The sequence below is a fragment of the Aulonocara sp. 'chitande type north' Nkhata Bay genome, linkage group LG4 (assembly GCF_057382095.1).
Source record: "Aulonocara sp. 'chitande type north' Nkhata Bay isolate Kocher_YH1m ecotype deep benthic linkage group LG4, A_spYH_male_GT1.1, whole genome shotgun sequence".
In the NCBI taxonomy this organism is placed as follows: domain Eukaryota; kingdom Metazoa; phylum Chordata; class Actinopteri; order Cichliformes; family Cichlidae; genus Aulonocara; species Aulonocara sp. 'chitande type north' Nkhata Bay.
The window spans coordinates 17,656,454-17,679,284 of record NC_141347.1 but is presented as its reverse complement, the minus strand read 5'-3'; the positions used below and the strand labels follow the sequence as shown (position 1 = coordinate 17,679,284).

Sequence of the window (22,831 nt, the reverse complement as noted above, 5' to 3'; positions counted from 1 at the left end):
AAGCATCTCTGTGCCGTTTGGAAGCTGGGGATACTGCCAATGGAAATCACGGCATCATACTCAGCCTCGTATCCAATGTTTGGATACGAGGAGGCTGTTCTCGTCAGCTTTTAACTTCCAGGATGAACTGCAGCCAGCACATTTAACTAATAAGTTTGCTCTCTCAATAACTTAAACAGTCGTACCAAAATCACTTAACATAACAATTATAGCTTGCTGTCTTCCCTGGCTATGACTGGATAAAGACATTATGTTTCAACATGATTTAGCTATAGGCAACAGGAACTTTAAAAGGCTGGCCTTTTGAGCTGGCATTCTGTCTTAACCAAACTGTGTGCATATATTCATCAAAACTTGCAAGCTGTCTGAAGTGCACAATTTGAATCTCAGTAAAATTGTAAAACGCAGACTTGAAATAGATTTTCTTTCTTTCTTTGGCTGCAGAGGGGCTTCACACAGCTGAGCTCAGAGCTCGCAGGCCTTCTTTCTGAAATGGAGAAAAAGAGAGCTGAATAGAAAAGCACTTAAAGGTAGGTGCAGCTTTTTAGGGTTACTTCAGAAAAAAATACCATCTAAGAAAAAAAAAAAGCCTCAGAAGTGTTACATTTATATTCTTTATACGCGAGGTTAAGTCTAAGAGGTTTTTGTTCAACACTCCATTTCTCGCCATAAAAGTCCTAAAAGATTCAAAGCTCCTGACTGCTCTTGCCACACACATCCTGTGGTTTCGGAGGATCAAGAGAAATTTCAATATTAGTTTAGAGATTATAAATTGGAGAGGAGAAATGGGCACATTGTGAAATGGTCCTTACTATCAGTCAAAGAAACACTAGCGCCGTCATTAAATGAAAACTGGCAAATTCGAGCCCTGTCTTCAGAGGATTCTCATTAAAATCCTCTTATCATAGTGACGGGTTTCAGCTTCAGTGGAGCAGCGGCTCACATGATAATGACTTCGGTGACATTGCAGCCATTCTGTGCATATTAAAATGTCCATCTGTAAAGGTGATTTTAAATAGCTCTGAATATTCAACTTCACTTAGTGGTTTCATAAATCCCACACAAACAAAATCAAAAAGTATCAAATATTGCTACAAATTTTGCTGTGAAGAGTCAGTGCCCAGCAGAGCAGTCTACATCAGGTTAGAATAGATCATTTTTAAACGTTAACGAGATCGACTAAAGCATTGAAGAGTCTTTAAAGCTGAAGTTACAGAGAGCTGCTTACTGATGCTACAGGTGGGAGAACTGATCTAAAGATCCATAGTAGCAATACCAACACAGGTAATAGTATAGGAGGTTAATAGGATCAATGCACTATGAGCAGGACTGACACTGAATTTACTTGGCATGAGATCAACACAAAGGACTGCAGCCTCACACAGCACTTATTGGTGCTAGCGCCCCATGGGAGTGTGCCAACGTTAGTAAAGAAATAAAGGAAAAATGCTAACATTACGGTCAGTAGATCAAAGCAAATGAGCAGTATAATGATGACTGTAAAAAAAAACAAAAAACATTAATGCACACTATAATGACCACTGGCCCAAAATTGAGTGATCACCTATGTGTGCTAACATGGAGATTCATTGTTGAAGGCATTCTATACACTACAGCCACCATAAACCATACTGAAGTACGGAAGAAAAAGAAAAGTGGGCACGTCCTTTTTTTTCGTCTTTTCCAGAATTCTGAGATTTAAAGTCAGAATTCTGACTGTTTGTCCTCAGAATTCTGAGATTAACGTTGGAAATCTGAGATCAATTCTGGAAAAGTTGTAACATGCAAATACAAAATAGATTGAGTGATTTATTAAATGGAAACACGTGGTAATAAATAGAATCAGTTCAGCTTGAACGTTAATGTTTGATATGACCACCTTTATTCTTTAGCACATCCTGAACACAGGTTTCTTAAAGGGCATTTAAAGCTCCTTTTTGGATGTTGGCTGCCTTTTGTTCCAGTTTCACTCAAGATGATCCCACACTGCTTCGGTAATGTTGAGATCCAGGCTCAGTCAATAACTGTTAGGGTTTCATTTTTTGTTTTTCTATCCCGGGATGTTTATACTGCACTTGTGTTGTGCTTGGTTCCATTTTTCAGAATGACAATGATCACAGTCAGATGTTTTCAGGATGGTATTGTGTGGTGAATCTTTTCTGTGTCCATAATTCCATCAGTTCTGAGAAGATCCCCAACACCACTGACTGAAATGGAGCCTCAAACCATGACACAGCCTCGGCCGAGTTTTACAGATGGCTACAGTCATGCACTGTTGTACCCACCTCTTGACCTCCTGTATACATACTGACAACAGATTTTCAGTCCAGTTCTTGTGTAATTCGCCATACCTCAGCATTTTCTCCCCGTTTCCCTTCCTTAAGAATGGCTTCTTGCCGGCCATCCTTCTGCTGAGACCATTTCTAATGACGACTCAGGGAACAATAGAAAGATCATCTTAAGGCTTAGATAAATTTCTGAGGTTCTGTGTCAAGTCCCTGCTGGAGTTTCATGTCCTTTCTTAATGACATGTGTTTATATACTGTTCATGCTTTTATTTAGGATTGAAATATCTTCTTTTGTCCTGTGTTTGTCAGTTTTCACTTGATACACTGCACATCAAATTGAAATATGTCACGTTTTCAGCTAATATTGTTTTAGAAATCACATTGTTGGTGCAAGAATACAATTTTTAAGCCTGTCAAACTGTTTGCATCAAACCTTTTTATAGAGATGGGAACAATTCTGTGTTTGTGCAACAGTATTTTAGCAGTGAGTTTGAAATTTAAAATTTTAAAATTTGGTTCTTTGCTTTTAGTTACTTATTTTTTCCTCGAATAATTCACAAGTCAGCATTAATTGGCTGAAAAAAAATAAACAAACAAACAAAAAAAAAAACCATTCCTGTGAAAATGTTTAGGTATGAGGGCTGGACCGGACCTTCAGAAAACCTGAAGAACTATACTTCCAGACACCTTTTAAAAAAAATTGAAATAAATAAATAAAAAATACTATACAGCACATTTTCTCCCTCAGTCTGGAAAAGGTACTTAAAGAGAAGTGTGTGGGAAAGAGCTATTTTCCATCTTCACTGTGCCATGCTGTGAAATTTGAAATACTTTATAGTCTGTACATATATGCTCTTTTTATAGTTTTGTTTTTCTAGATAAAGATATTTTCTTTAACAGCAGAAGCAAATGTAAAAAAAGATGATAGCAGATAGCAGCATTACAGTGAGTGATGTACGTTAGCAGGAGATAAAATCACTGATTTGCCAGTCTGCCAAGATACAATATCATATTGCATATGAATATCACTCTTGAATAATGTGTCTCATTACTGCTGACATAATTTAAATATTTAAAATCTGATGCAGTTTCTCATACGTCCTGGGTAAAATCCATCTTTCCGTCATCGCCAGCCTAGTCTACATATATATAAATACACACACACATACTGAAGGAGTCTCTGGCCCCTGTAATCATTCAGCCAGTTCACTCTGACTATGATGAGCTTTCGTTATTCAGTTGTAATGAAAGAGAAGGTCAGTCTCCACAGTAACACGAGGCTGCAGTTAAATCAAGTAGGTACATAATCTTACTAAATCATTTCGTTATAAAATAAAATAAAAAAATCCCTCCTTGCACCTGCTATGCATAAAATAGTGCTGAAAAAGTAAGGAGGAAATTTTGTGGTGAAAACTGTAGATTTTCTGCACCTTTAGCAGGAAAGGAGTGATTTCATAGGCAGAGTGAGCTGGAGAATAAATACAGTTACCAAATGAACACTATTCTGATACGACCTGGTAACAATATTAAACCCTTTCCATGAGTGATATAGAAGCATATTGTAAAATGTGTCTTGGGTTGGGAAGCTGTGTTTTTATCATCCAAGTATTGAAGTTTGATGTCTGACTCCATTATTTTCGCCATTTGTTCTGCTACCTAAGCAGGCATGCGTTTATCTATAAAGACAGTATAAATTTTTGCAAGGGATAGAGTACAAGGATTGCAGAGATGTGCCTTATGAGGAATATATTATTATAACAAATCAGCTTAGGATATAATATAGGGGAAAAAAACCCTCAAATATTCGTGCAGGAATCAAACCAAGAAGTGTCATCTTGTATCCAAAGTATACTTTATAACCAACGAGTCTGTGCCAACAAAGCTTTATGTCCGTATAAATCAGGCTGAAAGAAGTAATTGTTATATTTTGCCATAAAAAGATAATAAAAGATGGATAGTTTTACCTCACTTTAAATCACGATTTGTGCATTGTCATGTCTGTAAATCAGCAAGTTTACTGAAGAAATCTGTCTAGCCAGAAATTGTGAAAATTTGAAGCATTTGAAAAGACAGACCTCATTAAATTTTGGTGTGGATCCAGAACATTTCAGATGGTGACATTACAAGAAGGAGCTCTGACCGTGATGGAAGATGTGCTCTCTCAAAACCCTCAGAGACCTGTATTAAAATGTGTTTAGATACAGAGACTGATAGCTAGTAGAGTACTTTTTTAAATAGAAAAAGACGATGTTTCCTGTATGTATTTTATTAAACAACACTTATGTACAAATTTCATCACGGACATTTAAAATAGTACATCTCAATATAGTGTAAATGGCTTTGGGTGCATCTAGTACAAATATCCAACTCCACTATGACACTGTAAATATTCACACAACAACAAGTAACCACACTTGTGAAAATCAAGCATTTTTTTTTTATTCAAATCTTTCTTGATTACTCATATAACTCATCCATTAAGTTTTACATTTCATCGTGATTTCTGTAAAGACTGTCTGAATGCAGAACATCTGTACAGTGAAGCTTCAAACCCTCCAGACTCAAAGTACAATCATGCAGATCCCTGAGACGTTTACACCTTACCTACTTTGGTAGCCAGTTCTGGGTCAGAGGTAAGGTAGCACAGTCAGTGTGTATGCTTTGCTGCTTTTATCACACTGTCTCTTGCCAGTGAGTTTCCTACCCAAGGATTACAAAAGAGCCTCCATCATCCAGGTCCTCTTCTGGTCATAAGCAGTCCTTGCACAATGCCACCTGGCCGTTGCGAAAATCCCTGCAGGGGCAAAGGCGTCGGTATTTGGCACTGGAGCCGGCACAGCTGAACAGCAAGGGGTCCTGCTGCAGGCTGCATTCAGCATGCTCTGCTGAGAAAGCAGGAAAGAGGTGGTTCTTCTCAGACTCCACTCCTTCACATTGAAAGTCCAGCCTGGGAACAAAGACAAAGGATGAGGACACAGTTTACAGTGTGTGTGTGTGTGTGTGTGTGTGTGTGTGTGTGTGTGTGTGTGTGTGTGTGTGTGTGTGTGTATATATATATATATATATATATATATATATTAGGGGTGCAACGATACACAAAATTCACGGTTCGGTTCGGTTCGATACTTTGGTGTCACGGTTCGATGTTTTTTCGATACAAAAAAATGTTCATGCCCTTTTAATTTGTCATTTATTAAAATTATAAATATATATTTTAACTCAAAAGTACAGTTTTTAAATTTAACCCTAACCCTTGTGCGTGTTTTTTATTTTGACAGCGAATGCGCACCTGCGGACCACTTATGTGCAGCCCTGGTTATTTAGCTTGTCATATTGCAGCCACAGAAATTCTTTTGTCCATGAAACCATAAAGCTGCACTTTCTTTTTGCCTTATAGTCTGATTTGTCATAACTTCTCCGTTTTGTGGTAAGCTTTTCTTTGGCTGTCACTTCTTCACCCTGACCTGTCTTATTTGGCTCAGCAGAACTGAAATATATATCCTCCTGCTGCTTTTACACGCTCACTCACATAAGCTCAGCGATTCTCTGCGCGATCAACCTCTCACATGTTTAAGCTGCGGGAGATTTCACTTGTCATGTTTACATAGTAAGCTAACGATTAATAAGACGATGTCAGAGGAATTGGTGCACAAATTATCATCACTCACAGATCAGTGCTGTCGCTCTCTATACACAGTTCGCACAATTGCAAAGTGAAAGCAAAAAAACAAGCGCAAATTCAAACGCGATTTCAATATGTCACATATTGACAGTGGCTCACCGATGCCAATGACATAATTACCCAGCTACATTTCTGAAAGAATGCAAAAGCATTGACATATATTTTTCCTACAATAGCCCGACGGGCAGGGAAGAGATAGATTTTGGTAGCCCGACTGAAAAAATCGCTAGCTCCGGGACATCGGGCTAGCGATATTGCAAGCCCTGTATCTGATTGAGGAATCATGCATCTTTGGAAAAGAGAGTTTATTACAGAGAAATGTCTCTTTCCAAAATAAAAGCTATACTATCCGCTTCTTCTGGGTTATATTCTCAGCAGCATAAGGAGAATCATGTGCTAACAGCTGTCTAAATGACTCGGCTAAAGTTAGTTAGTTGTTTTTGTCTTTGCACTAGGATGATGTCGGCGTAAATGTGCAGTCATATTCGTTGTGTTCCCACTAGTGCTTTCAGGTTAATCTCGTTGAAATGACCTTAACGCCACAACACGGCAAATCTCCGTTAACGAGCTACCACCGATCGCCCCGTGCATGGGGCTAGACGGCCAACACGTTAACGAGCTAACTGCGCTAACACACTAGTTCACACCAATGTAATTGAGCATTGCATGGCACATCCAACATACTGTTTTACTTTAGTCCATGACTCGCTTACCTTCAGGGTCATACGTCACATGAAAACCAAAATAATTCCAAACGCCAGATCTGAATGAGGGTGGGGGAGGTGCCCTGCACTCTTCCTTCTGACTATGCTGTCTGTGTGGAGCGCTCAGTGGATCTGCGCTCGACAGTGCAGCCTAGGCGGAGTAGTCGAACGCAGATTCACTGAGCGCTCAACACAGACAGCATAGTCAGAAGGAAAGTTGATAAAATAAATTACAAATGTTGTATTGTTCGATACATATGCGTACCGAACCGAAAGCACTGTATCGAACGGTTCAATATCGATACGAATATCGTTGCACCCCTAATATATATATATACATACATACATACATACATACACATATACACTGCACTGTGAACCACTGCGCTAATGACACTTCTTAAAGTTTGTGTGTCCTGCAAAAATCCGAGAAAGAGCAATACTTGTAATCCTGGAACAGGTTTCCGTGGAAATGTTCTGTGGACAGGTGACAAAACTTCTCAAAAAAGGCACAGCACAGTGTTAACACCTACTGTGGAACATGATGACCAAAACCCACTTTCGTGTCATATGAAGACAAGACAGTGGGTAAAAATGAAGAAATTGAAGTAGGAATGCTGACCTTAAAGCAAAATCTGATAATTGTAGGGTAGCTGTGGCTCAGGATGCAGATCAATCCCTGGCTGCTCCAGTCTGCATCCTTGAATAAAATAGTAAACTTGGGCAAGATACTGAACCCCGAAGCTGCTTCCAGTGTGTTCATCAGATTGTGGATGCTAGGTAGTTAGCACTTAGACTTAGAAAAAAGTGTTTGTGTGAATAGGTGATCGACAGATGTTGTATAAAGTGCTTTGAGTGCCCAAGTAGGCCAGTAAATTGCTACACCTGAGAAATATTAAGAGTTTTGTTGGAGGAACGGTTCAAATTCCCAAAGCATTGACGTGCATTCTGAAAGCAGACAGTGTGAAACACCTGATGAAGCTGCAGATGGAGGAGGCTCAACATAGTACTAGACTCATGAGTTCAGTTACTTTTACCAGCATGTATTGTGAACGATTACTCAGGACGCTCAATAAAGAAATGAAACCATCTCAAAACAAACTACGTGTGAAGATCTGACCTCATTTTATGAGCAATGACTCTCTTTCTTCATGACAATTTATATATAAAAACCCACTAATAAAACCCTTTAATGTGTTTACTACGGCTGTTGTTCAGAATGGCAGGAAAACAACAGAGGAAAGGGTGATCCAGTTGTTTCATCAGTACTTTGTACTACTGTATAATACTGAAACTAGAAGTGCAAATGAGGCGTGGTGCTGCTCTGATGGAATGCAATCAAATAATTATTTGTAGAATGAGCTCAGTGAGATGGACTTTTAAGATGTTACAGTTTGCAAAAAAACAATGAAAATAAAAAACTGCACTAGATGTTTCAGATGAGTGCACATCACAGCTGAAGTTTCCTTTTTAGAATAAATTTACATCACATTCACATTTAAACATGAACTATGGAACTTGTAACCTTTATTTTAGTGATGCCAGCAGGATCCCTCAAATGTTTTTTTTGTAAATTAACTTGTCTTATTAACCTAAAAAACACTCAGATGCTGAGAATTTTTTTTTTCTGAGCTAGGACAGGCACGCAAGAGATGTGCACGCAAAAATGATTCATCATTCAACAAATTCAGGAAAAAAGGACTTACGCGCTGAAAGTCTCCCTAATGTTAATGAAACGATACAAGGCGGGTTCGCAGATTAGTCCTGCAGTCTGGCATGCCTTCACACACGACTCGCTCTCGAGTGAAGCCACGACACGGAGTGCAGTGAGAGGAGGCCAGGATGAGAAGGAGCTGGCGTTGGAGGCCCAGGTTAGGATTCTGGAGTTGGGTAGGAGGTTGAAAGGACTGGGAGCACTGCCCAACCAAGTCTGAGATGAGTTTACGGGAGGAAACGGAGCTTCAGGAGAACAAAAGTCCTGCAGGTGGAAAGAAAAAGTAAAATATACAACAAAAACGAAACTCTGATTTAAAAAAAAAAGTACATTATGTTTAGCAACACGTTAAATGCTACTAAAATAATAAAGGAGCTGTTAAACACAAAGAGTTGCTTATCAAAAGTGGGAAGTCCTTGTCATCCTATATGGAAATAACATGGATGTAGTCATGGCACCCAGTAGTAAATAGGATTTGGAGGCAGAATTAGGGCTCTGGTGAGAGGCTGACTAGACCCCTCCCCACCTTGCTGGGGCTATTCATAAAACCCAGGTAATAACATTTCTCTGACATATCCCTCTGGCCTCCAGTCCCGTTTATTAAATAGGCTCCCAGTTCCCGTAGGCAATAACCAGACTTCCAATCTCTCAATCTCTGCTGCACTTCCACTCCTAAAAACAGACTACATTCCTGATTGCATACTCACGCGCGCACACGCATATGCAGTGTTCATCAGCAAAATAAGAAAGTGTGAAAGGGGCGAGATGAGGAGACGGAGGGCTTGAAACTATATTAAATCTTCAGTAATTCTTTTTAGACATTCTTCATTCCATCAGTGACGCCATGTTCAAGAAGCCAGTTAGAGAGGATCTGAGCTTTGAGATATGGCGCCAACATGAACTGGTTTCAAGCTGGAAGCAGCCATTAGAAGGTGGATCTACTGTGGTCATAAAGGGATGGACAGTTAGCAATAATACCCAGGTATGCTGTGGAATTTAAATGATGCTTAGTTGTTACTAAGGGGGCCAAAGTGTGCTAAGAAAATATCACCCACGCCATTACTCCACCAGCAGCAGCCTGAACCACTGACGTAAAGCAGGATGGAGCCATTCTTTCATGTTGTTTACACCAAATTCTGACCTTAACCTTCGAATGTTGCAGCAAAAATCAAAACCCATCAGTGCAGGCAACGTTTTGTATTTTCTGTTTTCCAATTTTGTAGCCCATCTGCTTCAAGCTTTGACATGCTGTGCATTTTGCATACCTTGACTATAAAAAGCAATTATTTGAGTTACTGTGGCCTTGTTATCAGCTTGAAGCAGGCTGGCCATTCTCTTCTGACCTCTGGCATCGATGAGGTATTTTCACTGCATTTAACTGCTGCTCACTGGATATTTTCTCCTTTTCAGACCATTCTCTGTAAAGCCAAGAGATGCTGTGCAGAAAAATCCCAGCAGATCTGCAGTTTCTGAAACAGTCAGACCAGCCTTTCTGGCTCAACAACTATGCTACGTTCAAACTCACTTAAATCACCTTCCTTCCCTATTCTGATGCTCGCTTTGAACTTCAGCAGGTTATCCCGGCCACATCTACATGCCTTAATGTACTGAGTTGCTGCCATGTGATTGGCTGATGAGATAGTTGCAATAACAAGCAACTGGAATAACCAAGTAACCGGCAAGTGTGTGTGTGTTTGCGCCCTGCTGTGTCATCACACGGACACCATTTTTAGAAAAAAAAAAAATAGTGAGCTGCCATCAAACTTTATTGTATGAGGGTCAGAGAGGAGTTAGAGCTCTGCTAGAGCAAACAGAGGCGAGGGGTATTCATAGTGGGAGATAACGAGTGTGACGGTTTTGGTCAGAAAGTAGAAAAATGAGGCTAAAGGATGTGTGGAACTTGAGGAGTTAGAAGTAAAATTGGAAAAGAGGAAAGAAAAGGTTTAAGAAAGTGGCAGAAAGAACAGGGAGGAGAGCCTGATTGGAAGTCTGCCCTTGTACACGCCAGGCGGCTAGTCACAGTCTCAGTCAGTCACGGCATGTTGAGAGAGAGAGAGAGAGAGAGAGAGAGAGAGAGAGAGAGAGAGAGAGAGAGAGTGAGTGTGTGTGTGTGTGTGTACACATTATTGTGTGTGTATTATTTCTGACAGCGGGGGAAGAGAGGGTGTCAGAGCAGAACAGAGGCTAACACATTTCCTTAACCTGCCACTGCCAGACAATATACCAACCATCAAAACATCACAGATCTCATTGAGGACAACAACATCTGTAAACATTCTGCAGATAAGAGTGTGTGTGTGTGTGTGTGTGTGTGTGTGTGTGTGTGTGTGTGTGTGTGTGTGTTAATATTTCAGATGATTTTCTTCTTTAAAATAACTTGAAAGTAGCAGTAATACCAAGAAAGAGATACGGTTAAACACATGGTGATTGTTCATTTCTCATTTTGATGTGTGCAAATGTTAGAAATCAAGGACATTGCATATAAGCCGAAAAAACACCCCCAAAAAACAAAAACAAAAAAACTGTGCCCATCTGTTGAGCTTGCAGCCGGTGGCAGGAAAAAGGGATTTAATTGCTGACCCAGTCAGTCTAGCAGAGGGATAAATATTGTGGACAAACAACTGAAAACTTCAGAAAGGGAACGCCTTTAAAAGTAAGGTCAGTATGTGAATTCAGAAATAAAAGCTTGAATAAGACTTGTCAAAGGTCATGTTAGGATATTCCCCAAACACTGTTTTCACTCATTCAAACACAGGATCACATGAATGCACCATCAACACATGTTTCACCAGAACATTGCAACCATCAAGATAAGCAAGGACAAAGAAGCTTTCTACCACACATTTGAGAAGCATTAAAACAAGAAAATAAATACTTAAAATAGGATACAGATTATTGCCTTATATATACATACAGGGAGTGCAGAATTATTAGGCAAATGAGTATTTTGTCCACATCATCATCTTCATGCATGGTGTCTTACTCCAAGCTGTATAGGCTTGAAAGCCTACTACCAATTAAGCATATTAGGTGATGTGCATCTCTGTAATGAGAAGGGGTGTGGTCTAATGACATCAACACCCTATATCAGGTGTGCATAATTATTAGGCAACGTCCTTTCCTTTGGCAAAATGGGTCAAAAGAAGGACTTGACAGGCTCAGAAAAGTCAAAAATAGTGAGATATCTTGCAGAGGGATGCAGCAGTCTCAAAATTGCAAAGCTTCTGAAGCGTGATCATCGAACAATCAAGCGTTTCATTCAAAATAGTCAACAGGGTCGCAAGAAGCGTGTGGAAAAACCAAGGCGCAAAATAACTGCCCATGAACTGAGAAAAGTCAAGTGTGCAGCTGCCAAGATGCCACTTACCACCAGTTTGGCCATATTTCAGAGCTGCAACATCACTGGAGTGCCCAAAAGCACAAGGTGTGCAATACTCAGAGACATGGCCAAGGTAAGAAAGGCTGAAAGACGACCACCACTGAACAAGACACACAAGCTGAAACGTCAAGACTGGGCCAAGAAATATCTCAAGACTGATTTTCTAAGGTTTTATGGACTGATGAAATGAGAGAGAGTCTTGATGGGCCAGATGGATGGGCCCGTGGCTGGATTGGTAAAGGGCAGAGAGCTCCAGTCTGACTCAGACGCCAGCAAGGTGGAGGTGGAGTACTGGTTTGGGCTGGTATCATCAAAGATGAGCTTGTGGGACCTTGTCAGGTTGAGGATGGAGTCAAGCTCAACTCCCAGTCCTGCTGCCAGTTTCTGGAAGACACCTTCTTCAAGCAGTGGTACAGGAAGAAGTCTGCATCCTTCAAGAAAAACATGATTTTCATGCAGGACAATGCTCCATCACACGCGTCCAAGTACTCCACAGCGTGGCTGGCAAGAAAGGGTATAAAAGAAGAAAAACTAATGACATGGCCTCCTTGTTCACCTGATCTGAACCCCATTGAGAACCTGTGGTCCATCATCAAATGTGAGATTTACAAGGAGGGGAAACAGTACACCTCTCTGAACAGTGTCTGGGAGGCTGTGGTTGCTGCTGCATGCAATGTTGATGGTGAACAGATCAAAACACTGACAGAATCCATGGATGGCAGGCTTTTGAGTGTCCTTGCAAAGAAAGGTGGCTATATTGGTCGCTGATTTGTTTTTGTTTTGTTTTTGAATGTCAGAAATGTATATTTGTGAATGTGGAGATGTTATATTGGTTTCACTGGTAAAAATAAATAATTGAAATGGGTATATATTTGTTTTTTGTTAAGTTGCCTAATAATTATGCACAGTAATAGTCACCTGCACACACAGATACGTCTCCATCGCTCTAGAGTCAAGTGGTGGCGTGCTTTACACCACTGCATCAAACACTTCGCACTGTGCTTGATGATGTAAGGCTTAGATGCAGCTGCTCAGCCATGGAAATCCATTCCATGAAGCTCTCTACACATTGTTATTGAGCTAATCTGAAGGCCACATGAAGTTTGGAGGTCTGCAGTGACTGACTCTGCAGAAGTTGTCCACCTCTGTGCATTTTATAAACCTATGACCATGGAAGTGATTGCAACACCTGAATTCGGTGATGTAGATGGGAGACTGAATACTTTTAGCAATATAGTGTATACATCTCTTCAAATAGATTGAATTAATAACTAAAATACTTGAAAAAAATTAAAATATAATGAAAATAAAATGCACTGGCTCAGGAACAAAGATTTAAAATGCAACAGCGAGCTCGCTCCTCTGAAACAGCTGGAGCTTCACATGAGAGCCAATTAATTCCTTTCTTCTGTCAAGGGGATCGACCCAATGAGCAGAATTGAATAAACGCATCCTTTCTGTTCTTAACCTTGTGTTTAAATGTTACGCTTCTTTTCCCCAGCCATAATCCACTCTAGGACTGAATTTACCTCTATTAAGACACTTTGAAAGGTGGACATGAAAACTATTAAGCAGAACTCTTGCATGCTGTCTCACTTACTGCTGGTATTTTTAATAAGCTAGAACATATCAGTCCATCTGACCTTTATCAAGTATGCAGGCAATACTCCTGCATTCTTATATATTAGTATATACACACATAGTCAGATTAGTCCTCTGAGGCAACACTGCACACATGTGTGCCTTTAGTTTGTCAGTAGTGTCAACAGACTGAGTGAATGTGATAATAATTATTGTGACATCCATATAAATTCAGGGCAAACAAACAATGACTGAATAAAACTGTTTGATACATCAAAACACTGCATTAGCAGCCATATTTGATTTATAATAGATATAAAAACAGGTCTTAATCTATTAAAATATCTAATAAGTAGCATTAACTAATGAATGGATTAAATGTATTCAGAAGCATTATTCAATAGTTTCTACTATGGCATCATACAGTGCATAATATTAATAACTACTGAAACTGACTTTACAAAACATCAGTTTACAGCCCAAAACAAAGCGCTTATTATTCAGTGTTACATCCTCTGTCTTTTTTTACATTTGAATCATAAAGAAAATATAATATTACAGCGTATTCCCCTGAGTGACACTGGGCTTCTTGTCTTTTCATGTGACTGTCTCTATACCCTTAGTTGGTGTTAAAACAAGTTCAATACCAAAACATTAAGGGAGGTCTCGCAAAAATTAGAAGTTTTATGTTCACTTATTCCATGTTTCAGTTTTTTTATGGTTTCACTGATGTATCATCAACACAACCTGATCAAGAGGATGTGCAGTTGATCACACTTTTAACTGACTGACTGTATATTAGCAATAGGCACAGTTCCCACATAACTAATTTCCATTTTCAAGAGGAATTAAGAGAGTTTGGTCAACTAGATGTCAAGTTGTTTTGTTTTTTTCCCTCTGAACACAGTCATTATGGATCAAATGGTCTCTTAGGCTTCACTCACATTTATACATAAATGTGGAAAAAAGGTGCTTACTAACTAGTCTAAAGCTGTGTAATTACCATGTTATGTGTTTTGTGTTTAATTTGCATAAAACATAATCCTTAAAAGATTCATATTTTCCTTTTCCCCTGAATGCTTTCACTCAGTGCCCTAACTTTCTAAAGACTTTTCTGGTTGCAAGATATCCAAATGGTCGTGATAAGCTATAGAAACTTACAACAAATGTGAAAATCAGCAAAACCCCAAAACTTTTGATTGATCATGTTCAATATTTATCATCAGTATAATAGCCTTGGGGGACATGACTACCTAGGTTGGCTGAACAACTGGCCAAGGTCAAAGTTGATCTTGGAAAAAACATTTCAAGAAACCATACAGAGTAATATATCAAAGGAAAGTGTTTGGAAAGAGCTGTAAACAATATAGTTTTTCAATAGGACGCCCTATGATGCTACAATGACACTGCAAAGTCTTGAGTTTTCAGAGCTTATGGAAGCCAATTACAGCCAATTTTGCTCCAATCATAAGGATAAAGATAATAAAATTCACTAATTAGTATGTAATGCTTCAAGGTCATAGGTCAAAGGTCAGAGTCACATGAATTAGAGAATGTTAAAAAAAAACAGGCTGACGTCAGTATGTTATAATAAAAACATTATAAAACATCAGAGTTTCAGTATAGCCCTTGCACTACAGGGCGGTGTTGCATTCCCTGAGTGCTCTTTTAAGTATAACAGTAATAAATTACTGCCTGTGTCTGTTATAAACATCAGTTCCATGAGAGCCATAAGGTTTGAGCCAGACACATAACAATGAATCTTGTGGTTCAAGCCCACATCTATTCACAAAAAACGCAAACTGCTGGGAGGCGTCACGTGCACCATTAAATCATTCCTCTTAGATTTATTAAGCTTTGTGCCAGCACGTTTCACGATTCAAATGTTGAGCGACCCACCTGGTTCTGAATGTAAGCGTGGAGTCTTTCGAGCATTCCCTCACAGGTGTACTCGTACGGCAGGAACGGCTCCACCTGCAGACACACGTGCGTGCACAGATGAGCAAACAGTGGACAAGAGCATGCGCGCATGGCCGCAAAGCCAAGTCGTAGTAATTACAGGACCCCGAGCATCTGATAGTTAATCACAGTTGACACATTCATTAGCGTAATTGTGAAAGGCCTATATCACGGCACGAGCCTCGCATTAAAATCAACGACCTAATACATCACAGGTGACAGCTTTGAAAATTGATTTCATTAATTTTCGTGATGACTACATCAATATGTCAAACAATGGATTAAACCGACATCGGACCACAGGTCACGCGGCACTGAGACGGCTGTTTTGGTGACTTCTGGATACTTTGGGTGCAGTTAATAGTGTTGCCATAAAGACCTGTCAATCACTGTCAGATTGTTTTCTTAAGGCACAACATGCAAAAAAGCTCAAAAGAGAACACTGATCAATAGCTTTCCCTTCTTTCTCATATTTGATGCAGGCAGGGTCATAGGGAACTGATGGGAATAATGACTGTAGGTTGGAATCTTTGGAGACGGTGTTTATATCAATAACAGCATTTTTGAGGCTGACTGTGGATTGAACACATGACTAATTATAAAATATATCGGGACAGAACAGATTCTGCCGGTATCCCCGGTGTAGAAACCTCTCAGAATGTCTCCCTGTGGTATCTGAAGTGAGATCTCACTGTTTACCATCAGGCCACTAAAGCACTCAGGCTTAAATTGATAAATGGCTCCTTTTAGCGTTGTGTTCCTTTTAGCGCTCTCTTATTACTTTATTTCATCTGAGTTTAATGAAATGTATCTGGCACTTCATCAGCTATTCCACAATGCAATTTGCCTTTTGGGCATCTTTACATAATAGAATCCGAGTCGGACCAAAAAAAAAAAAAGTTTCATAAAGTGTGATTTGAATTCAAACTCAGGAAACATTCTTTATGTGACTCCACATTTAATATACCTAAACTGACTGAAGCGGTTGGTCACAAAAAATGGGAGCAACATTCATCATTTCACACCATTAAAAGTGACATAAAATGATGGCTTATCTGTGAGGCAAGTTATGCTGGTAGTTGGTACAGACAGGACAAAAAACACACAAAGACATTTGAGTATTTCTTAATTTCCACAAGGCACAGTACTATTAAAGTAACATTAAAGCTTAGCCAGCAGCTTTTTAAGCTATCTAAATCCATAACATGAGCTGCAGGAATATGAACAGACCCCTAAAAAGCATTAAGCACTGAGCTGCCTGTGAATAAGCGTAAGTAAACTCACAATATGTAATCTACACAACCAGATGAGCCACACTAAATGCCATCTACACATGTAGCGTGCCTAATTTTACACTCAGACTCATCTCACTGAGCTTAAACTGCACGAACCGAAGAGTTATCCAAGTAATTGTATTACAAGGAAATGCTTTTACAAACACAGTAACTAATTATAATTTAAGATGAACTGAAAAGGGAAATTCAGTTCATCTCCTAGTGCACCTCTGCACTCTGACTGCTTTCTTTAAAATCCTATTTTAGCCACTTGTACATGTGTGTCTGCAGTTTTACCATCTATATCAAACTTTCACAGGGTGCAAAAACTAAATTGTATGTCAAACTGACCTGACACTGCTAACAGGAGCCACAATTACAGCCATGACTGGGAGACCAAACAACGGTTTTCACTGAAAGCAGCACATCAGGTCAAGAGCTCCCTGCTTATTTATTCATTTATTTTTCTGACATTAATAGGGTAGCGCACCGTGGCTTTTTCACACTGTAAATGAACATGTCTAATTTAGCATCTCGAGCTGTGCGAGAATACGAGCTCTCAGCTGAAAACAATTAGACTGTATTGTGTTTGAGCCACTGAGCAGCTCCTCACAGCAGAATAAAAATCCAGGAGGCTTTGGACACACCAACACAATCAACGCTCCTTAACCTCCCTACTCACCAAACCTAGACTATGTGACTGTCCCTTACTGCTTCAGCAAAAGAATAAAAATAGGATGGCAACCTCTTTGTGGCTGAGAATGGCCCAGAGAGTTGCTGTCAGAGTCACTTTCAATCACAAGGTGATTGCATGACTTATCTGGTGGGAGGGAACCTGTCTCCAAATATGCCAATGCCTATTGCTATCAGGCAAAAGTTTGCAAATACTTGCCAATGAGCTCAACTTCTCTGCGATCCATCGCTTTGCAGTAGGCGACTCGACTTGACTGGTTGTCAGCTGGTTGTATTCTGGTTTTTTTTTCTTATATGAATGTGTTGTTACTGAGCATCTCTATAGTTTTAATCCAGTTAAATCGCCATCCTGGAAGAACTATCTCAGTTTAGGAATTTCAGAATATCCGTTTTAGATCTATGACGCTCTATCTGCATCTCTATCTCTATGTGAATTTCCGTGTATATAGCTGGAAACAGACTTTTTATTTTTCCCAGTTTATCCCAGTTAATCACCATGGTGCCATTATTGCAAGTAACTGACCACATTCGGTTGCAGACTGATCACAGACTGATAGCACACTGACCTTGTAGTTTTATCACAGTCTTGATGTCTAGAAGCGTTTGAAGAAGGCAGCTGACTGCGAGTGGTCTCAACAATTTCAAAGGCATCGAGATCGCAAGGTTATTGCACAAAAATTCAATATTTTTAGCTGTTCAACCACTCTTTTCCCTAGCGTGACGGTTGCATTATGTAAAACTAAATTGAAGTGGGAGGTTCAGTCAAATGTGCATCTTGGATCCACAATTCTATAAATAAGAAACCCTACACGACTGTTTGTATAATAAATATGAAGCTACCACCCCGTTGTTAATTAAGCTTAGCAAAAAGACTCAAACAGGTTTCTTTTTGCTAATGTGAACAAAGGGACCTGTTGCCAGGCAACCAGTGGGGGATGTTACTGCTTCCTATCAAGGAATAGTCCGACACTGTTGAAAAATAGCAATTTTTGGCTTTTGTGTGCATAATAACAAACAAGATGTGATGTCTTAATAAGTAAACTTTTGAGGTGTTAGTAGGCAGATTTTGTGACAGAGCCAAGCTGCTTTTCAGTCTTCACGCTTGGCTGTTGGCACTAACTTCATATGCATTATAAGGACATGAAAACCGCATCAGCGTTCCAAAACTGATTCAAGTATATTACCCAAAATACCACACTTTTAAAAAAAGTTATGAAACACATTTTGGAGTTCTCTTAAAGTGTTTTGTTTGATGGGTTAGTAAACAGATTATTTTTTTTTTAACTTCCATTTCAACCCGTGTCTTATTAAATATGTAGAGGGTAAAAAAACAACAACAACAAAACAAACAAAATCCATCCGCTTATCCTTGTCAGGGTCGTGGGGGGCGCTGGAGCCTATCCAGCTGTCTCAGAGCGAGAGGCATGGTACACTCTGGACAGGTCGCCTCTGCACAGAAAGACCCCGGCCTGATGGTGGAATTGAACTCAGAACTTTCTCGCTGTGAGGTAATAGTGCTAACCGTGAGGTAATAGTGCTAACCATGATGCCACCGTGTTGCAAACAAAAAACTAAAACTGTTTTCTTCTGCTCTTTCTGCTTTTAAATTTTTAACTGAAACTCCCTCATCTTATGTGATTAGTGTTGTTTTTTTGTCCCCCTAGGACTTAAAGCATTTACCAATACCAAAACTGGTACTTTATTTTGTCTCTATCAGCAGGCAACACAAGGTCTGCTTAACACACCTGACAGGTAGAGGCACACATGAGTCTTGGAACTGCGAGATGCTTGGCAGTAGCTCTGTGTTGTTCTGGTGACAGATTGAGCACAGTGCGATTGATTAATAAGATCTGCTGTGGACAATGTGTACTGCCGGTGGGGCTAGCCTCTGGAACGCTGCCACGTAAACTCAGGTGTGGGCACAGTTTACCTACTGAGCCGCTCAATATCTCAAGCAATTAGGAGTGTGGAGAGCAAAGCGGGAGCCAGCTAAGCATTTTGCTGTAACGTCGGATGCCATGATTAAGAGCTCTATTAAACTCAGAGGGCTTCAAAAGCGGGTCAAACCCCACTGTGAAGTGTGCAAGAGTAAATTATACTTTCACCTCAGTATGGTAGTATGCAGCAGTGAGTAGCATGGTGGACTACAATATAAGAAGACCATTATTTTGTTGAATGAGTGCTGTTAAGATTGGATGGCAAACACACACACATCCACAAAAAAATGAACGCACATTGATCCTCATGATTTCACGGATGGTTGCGTCAAACTCCTCGGAGTTATTGAAGTCAATAGTGATGACATGCGGTCTGCCAATGTACTGCTCCGCGTAGGGATGCTGAGAGGATACCTGAGGGAGGCACAAGTGGAATATATTAATAATCTTTCCGGCAATAAACACGGCTAAGATCAGACAGCATAACTGTCTTCTGTATATTTTTAAAAAGTCAAACATTGTGAGTTTCTACCTCCCTCGATGTGGGCTTCCCTCTGAAGAACTCGTGATTGAGAGAGCTGTGAGGAGGGTTAAACTTTGGCTGCAGGAAGATGCAGCCGTTGGCTATTGCCTCCAAAGGGGCGGGACCTTCGTACGGGAAGCCAAATCCGATGAATAACTAGTGCGGAATACAACAAAGATCAGCAGATTGTGAGTGTTTACACAGAGCTGCTCACACCCTGATCAGATCAATCCCTTTTCCAACTCTACAAAAGCAGGAAGTTTTCGCCAGTCCACTGGGATACAGAAACTGTGCGCAAACATTGACGCTTTTTCAGAGCTCAGACGTGTCGATATTGCAAGCGCACCTTGGCCTTTCTGAGGAGCTGCTGAAGTTCCTGCTGAGGCAGCAGGCCGTGATTCTTGACGAAGGCGGGCACCTCTGGGGGACGCTGTGCCTCGTAGTACACAGTCCCGTGGATCTCCATGTGGCGGTGCAGGATTGCCAGAAATTTTTCCTTACCCTTGAACACAAACAAGAGGGAAGCAAAATGAAGCGCTTAAAGACAAGAAATGAAAAATGAATGTATGAATTATGAATTTGACTGTGCAAACACTAAAAAAAGGTGGGTGAACTGCATTTGCATTTAAATTAGCGGTTTTTTCCCCACAGTACTTCAAATCCATTTTATTGAGTTTTAACTAAGCCTTGTTATCGGCACACGTTGCAGCTGGTTATAAGATTACCTGTAACCATTTTGAGTATTTAGAAACTTTGTATAATTGTGGGGTTTTTTTGTTGTTGTTTTTTTTTTGTTTAAATGTTCAGTACATACATCCTCTGCTAAGGTGTTATGCCTAAATACTTTGCACACCTTAAATCACTCAAATATGACCTTACAATTACACACACAGCAGTTTGGAAACCTAGATGTGTTACAGAGTCTAGAGTATCACCCCAACCTGAGCACAAGTACTGGTTGATGGAAATGAGGCTGCTAAAAGCAGACTAATGAGCCAAGTCTCTCCATACTAGTAGTAACACAATCACCTTGGCAACTAAAAATCACTCTGTACCTGTGGAATTTTGAAGGAACATGAAAGACTGAAAGCAGGGCGTACTGTATCCTCTGCGCTTCCCCGTGGGGATAATTTGCTTGAATAGTTTTATTGAGAAAAACTAAATTGGTTTATCTTAAAAAGTTTTTTTCTGAGGGAATGTTATGAATAATTTACTAAAGCTATGTCTTTGAGGCATAAATCATTTATAAATGTCAACTAAGTGTTACTGCTCATTATTCATTGCAGGCTTTCTTTCTTTCCTTTTTTTCTTTTAAAGCAATGAGGTGATGAAAACAGTTCCTTTTACAGAAAGTGATAATAATAACCATCAAAAAAATCAAAGCCTGCAGACTTGAAAGATGAAAAGGTTTGCGGTTTAATCTCTCACTCACAACTGCAGCTGTGGGCGACTTGTGAGTTCAAACTGTAGCCGGCTGTCCCGATTAAAAATAAAGTCAACTGACAAAACTTCATGAATTGATGAATTTCATAGGATGGTATATTGCATGTCTCTGCATGTTTAAAATATATTGGAAGAGATTAGAGTAATATACAAAGGTCCGTAGCAAAATATTTCTTCATATTTTGCTTTCAAGGCGCCAGATTTTCTTGTACTATTGTGTTATTGAGCAATAGTTCTGAAGGTCTTTCAAAGTTTTTCTTTGGACATTGGCTGCCTTGTAATTTATTTTCAGTCCAGTCCTTGTAGCTGATCATTTTCAGAACAATATTTTGTATTTAAGCAAATTAACAATGATCTCTGAATCACTGAAACATAAAAAATGCACTTAAATCAAGAGATGAACCCATGTTGTGCTTAAAAATAATAGACAACTTGGCAAACAACCAATTTTAAATCATATCTTTTGTTACTGGTGGCCTGTTGTATGAACACATAGTTTGTTCCCATTTCTTTAATTGAATTTTTAAAAAAATGCAGTGATAACAGGGTGATTTCCAAACCAGGCAAAACTCAACATGGTGTGCAAAGTGTCCTTAAAAGAAATCTGATGAAACTTGACAAGTAGAGGACAAAAGAAGACATTGCAGGCTAAATAAAACTAAGAAGAGTATTTGAAAGTCATGTCCTTTCTCCAGCAGAGACCTGACGCAGGATCTGAGACACACAGACATCTGTTGATTCATTTACTGTTCACTGAAGCCTCATCAGAAATGGTCTCAGTGGAAGGGTGAAAGGACTGAGGCAAGTCAAATTACACAAGAACTGGACTGAAAATAATCAGTATATAAGGATGTGGTCAGGAGGTACAGCAGTGAGCGTCCACAGCCATCTATAAAACACAGGGGAGCTTCTGTCATGGTTTTGGCCTGCATGTCAGCCAGTAAGGATCTGATTGAAACTGATGCAATTATTAAAACAGACATGATCCATCATGCAGTAAGAGCACACCTGAAGAGAAAAACAAACAATGGACTATCAGTCATGGATTGGCTTCCCTAGAGCCTGGGCCATGATGACAGAGAACAGAACAAAAAGCAGCCGAGATCCAAAGAAGAGCTTTGAATGTCCTTCAGGAAGCCTGGAGAACTATTCGTGAAGACTGCCAAAAAGAGCTCAGACTGTGTTGAAGAATAAAGGCAGTCATACAAAATATTGACTTTGCCTTATATACTGTACTGCTATGTATGGTTGCCTGTTTCAATAAGGCACTGTAGCTCTTTCCTATTCTCTTAGCAAATTCGAAAGAAAAGCAGGCTGGTTCAAGACTTTTGCACAGCACTATTTACTGGCGTTGTTCATTTTGAAGTGATTTCTGCAGAAATGGCTCTTTTACAGCAACTTTTGGCAACATAAATTCTAGGAAGAAGACTTGATTTAAATTTGGCATCGAGTTAAGTAAAAAAAGAGGTCTACTTACTTGAAGCTGTGTGGAGCCATCAAAGATGCATCATGAAATGACAGAACAGCACAGAGCGACACCACAAGCAAGCAGGGGAGAAGTGAAACGAGGGAGGCCAGTATGGAGCAAAAAGAATAGCAAAGCATTAGTCAAGCTTCTTCTCATAGAACCTTTAGAAGTCCAACTCTCTAAAGT

General features: G+C 39.7%; 1 protein-coding gene across 1 annotated transcript in view; it reads right to left on the bottom strand.

Moving 5' to 3' along the window:
- Positions 1 to 4,527: 4,527 nt before the first annotated feature.
- The window catches only part of mgat5b (alpha-1,6-mannosylglycoprotein 6-beta-N-acetylglucosaminyltransferase B), a 77,803-nt gene continuing 59,499 nt past the window's right edge, over positions 4,528 to 22,831 (bottom strand). Inside the window, exons 12-17 of the mRNA XM_086288783.1 lie at positions 20,081 to 20,236; positions 19,744 to 19,890; positions 19,509 to 19,625; positions 15,248 to 15,322; positions 8,381 to 8,652; positions 4,528 to 5,235 (exon numbers count right to left, since the gene is read on the bottom strand). Coding sequence (XP_086144909.1) covers positions 5,037 to 5,235; positions 8,381 to 8,652; positions 15,248 to 15,322; positions 19,509 to 19,625; positions 19,744 to 19,890; positions 20,081 to 20,236 — 966 coding nt within the window. The 3' untranslated portion in view covers positions 4,528 to 5,036. The remainder of the gene's footprint in view (positions 5,236 to 8,380; positions 8,653 to 15,247; positions 15,323 to 19,508; positions 19,626 to 19,743; positions 19,891 to 20,080; positions 20,237 to 22,831) is intronic.